Here is a 3,601-nt window from a genome sequence, read left to right as displayed (position 1 = left end):
TGGATCTCTGCATTCAATTGTATGTTATGCTTTTGCAACAGGGGAAAGAAGGAGGGAAATGTACCAAGTCCTTTTGCCCCCCAGTACAGTGCAGAAAAAAATCTACCTTTATAAATACAACTCGGGTGCTGACTGGCTGGCACCTGCTTACCCTAATGAGCTTAAAATCTTATTTGCAGTGGACATCTGTCAAGACAGAAGTGAGGTACGCAAGTCCTCTTAATCCATTAGCTCTAAATCCAGCACAGCTTTCACACTCCTTTTTTGAATCAAAGAAAACCAATGTCGGAATATACAATGGAACAGCGCACAACTTCAAGAGCAGATACTGTGCAATAAGTACATGAGATTTCAAGGCAAACAACAATCAAAACTGAAAACAAAATTGGGATCATGATGGAAAACTCCTGAGAAACAGGCCAGTGTGAAGTTCAGGATGAAACAGTGAGTTTGATTCTTTCTTCTGTTTTCGCTAGTTCATCTTGATTTTTAATCAAAAATAAAGACGAAGAAAGGATGGGCTGCACACCTTCTCACAACGAGATTGCTAGTACTGCTTCAAGAAGTGGTCTTAAGGCTTTGAATAAACCCAAAAGTGTTTTGCCAATCGATCCGAGAGATAAGGGAATCCCTCTGCTGGTTAAAGGTTCTTCTTGCTACAATATTGATGAATTACGCCAATATGGGATCCAGAGGAATGACTACCTGGAAGAAGAGGAGGATAAACTATCAGAGCAGGACAAAAATGATAATTTACAGTTATCTTCCAAGGCTCATTCAGATTCTCAGATTCCCAGGGAAGACAAGAAAATTGAGAGGACAGCAACAGATGCTGAAGTCATTATGTCTGAACTGATTGAGTCTCAAAAGCACATCACTGAGTCCATACAAATCAGAAAGCAAACCTCCTGTGAATCAGAACCAGCAGCTTTCGTTTGGGATGACAAGAATGAAAGCAACGCAAAGCAAATCCCCAAGAAAGGAAAGAAGCCAAAAAATAAGCTGGCAAAGCAAGGTCGACCTAGCAAAAGTAAAGAAAAGTCCATTTTGGCCCCATGCGAGGCAGAGAAGAAGGTAGATTTCCCAGAACCGCTCGTTAGGGCTCACCAGAGTGCTTATGCCTACTTAAATCCCAACCTCTCCAAGTATGAAACTATACTGCACATGGCCAGCCAGGCTACCCAAACTCAGCTCTTCCTACAACAGATGATAAGCTTTCTTGTGCTTCGCTTCGATGAAATCAACCAACTCTTGGAAGAAATTACCAATGATGGGGAAAATCTCCTCAAAGATGTAGGTGGGAATCTGGCGTGGCCAGCAGAAAAAGACGATTTGAAGGAGCACCCTGATCTTCTGCAACAACTACTGCAGTACACGGTCAATAAAATGCAGTTAGTGAGCGGGATGCTGACCTCCCTCACCTCCAACGCCCTGCAGGAGACATGCAGCTACCTGCAGTCTGCTGCAAGCAACTTGGAAGGCAAACTGAAAGCCAAACAAAGCTTTGATGAACACCTGCTGCGGACGGTAAGGCTGCTTGAAGCCTCAACTGTGGGTTGCTCTCAGTCCCATGGTGAGGACAGGACTCTCTGTTCGGAGGACAGTGGCATTGGTGTGGACAATGAATCCCTCAAAGAGTTCAGTGCTCTCAGCCAGCATGGAGGACAAACAAGTGATTCTTATGGACACGGACCTCCATCCCAAAAGCATGCCAGAACAGTAGGGGGCATGAAAGATGGGACAGTGTCACCAGGCACAGCTGCATCCCGTGACTGTGCACTTGAAAGGCATTTTAAAGGCATGTTTCATTCTTCCATGCAAAACAAGGAAGCGACTTCTTCCCAGGATGGAGTACCAGAAGACACTTCTACCATGCCCCAACATGCCAGCTTGAGCAAAAGCCATTCCTACAACTCCTTCCAGTCTGATTCTACTCAGGAATGTGAACATTTCAAAATCTATGAATCAAGAGATTTTCTTTCTGATGAGGATGATGATGATGACGATGATGATGAAGGGAGCACCCTGGGGGAGGATGATGATGACACAAGTTCATCAGAAGTGGGGAAGGATGGTCTGCCAAGGAGGCCCCTGTCTTCACCTGCAATCACTGATAGCACACATAGGCAGTCCATCAAGAGGACGGAGAATGTGGATACAGAAGAAATTATTCTGAAGATGAAAGATGCCATCAGTGAAAAAATCAAGTTCGTCCCGGCTAAATCCAGGCGTAAAGAATGGACAGAGGATGAGAGTGGAAGAGCAGTCCTAGCAAAAAGGCCCAATACAGCAACAGGCAGCCAGAAAACATTTGGGAAACAACGACGGTCCAGGTCAGAGGAGTCCCTCAGAAGCCAGGCAGAGGACCCAACCCTTCTAGAGCTTCAGAGAACTCAAAAAGAGCTCAGCAAAAGGCTGAAAATGTTTTATGGAAAGGANACAGTAATTTTTCCGTTTTAGGATTTTTTTTAGGAACCTAACTTCTTCCTTCTTACTCGCTCTGTCCTCTGACATATGTGCTATTATTCAGCAACTGTATTAAATCAAATTGGTTAAAGAACAAACAGCTAACCATTAAAAAAACCCCTATGTATTTTATTGTGATTTTAGTACTCAGTTATATTAAATGATTCATTGTATAAATGAAACATCTGTTTCTAAGTGTGAATCAACTAAATCCATATTCATATGTGTCAATATAAAGCACAGTCTGAAAACTGATGCATGTGCTTGTGAAAAAAGCTTACCTTGATTCTTCTTATCAAATGATTGTGCAAGGCACAAGATTTTAAATTTTTTAGCACTGAAAATTGGATTACATGGAACAAACATAAATTTGTACAAGCTAAGGATTAGTTCATGAAAATCTCCATGATTTTAAAGCTATAATACTGCATTGATAACACCTTTTGAAAAAGAAAATTGTGCTCCTTGGCAAGTGAGAAGGCTTTTGGTACCATTTGTTGTGGGTGTATGTGTCTAATAACATTCTAACTGTACTGAAAATATTTGTGGTTGTATGATGGATTGACCTTGGCTGGCCATCAGGTGCCCACCAAGCCACTCTATCACTCCTCCTCAACAGAACAGAGGGACAAAATACAATGAAAAAGGTCATGATTTGAAATAAAGACAAGAAGTTCACTCACCAATTACCATAATGGCAGAACAGATTTGATTCAATTTAGTTGAATTTATTCTAATTATTAAGAACAAACCTAAAAACTCCTACCCCCTCACAGCTCACTTCTTTCCAGGTTCAACTTTTCTCCCAACTCATCTACCTCCTCCCCGTAAGTAGCTCAGGAGGATGGGGAAAGTAAGTTGTGGTCAGCTCATAAGGCTTCATACCTGTTGGTCCTTCCCCCTCACACTTGTACCCTGCTACAGTTTGGATCCCTCCAGTGGGATACAGTCCTTCACAAACTTCCAACATCTCTCCTTCCCACTGGCTGCAGTGCTTCAAGAACAGCTCCATAGTAGGTCCCTTCCATGGGGTGGAGTTTAGAGTCCTTTAAACTGTTCCAGTGTGGATCCCCTACAGGTCACAGTTTCTTCCAGAAAACCTGCTCTAGTTCGCGCTCCTCTCCATGGACCTCGT

At 42.8% G+C, this 3,601-nt stretch overlaps 1 protein-coding gene across 1 annotated transcript; it reads left to right on the top strand.

Moving 5' to 3' along the window:
• Nucleotides 1-516: 516 nt before the first annotated feature.
• On the top strand, nt 517-2,460 carry LOC108510483 (uncharacterized protein C2orf71-like). The gene has a single exon (XM_017840162.1). The coding sequence runs from the start codon at nt 517-519 to the stop codon at nt 2,458-2,460; it is 1,944 nt and encodes a 647-aa protein (XP_017695651.1).
• The last annotated feature ends 1,141 nt before the right edge of the window (nt 2,461-3,601 follow it).

This window comes from Lepidothrix coronata, unplaced genomic scaffold, assembly GCF_001604755.1.
Source record: "Lepidothrix coronata isolate B3197 unplaced genomic scaffold, Lepidothrix_coronata-1.0 Scaffold1031, whole genome shotgun sequence".
NCBI lineage: Eukaryota > Metazoa > Chordata > Aves > Passeriformes > Pipridae > Lepidothrix > Lepidothrix coronata.
This window is presented reverse-complemented; position numbering and strand designations above follow the sequence as displayed.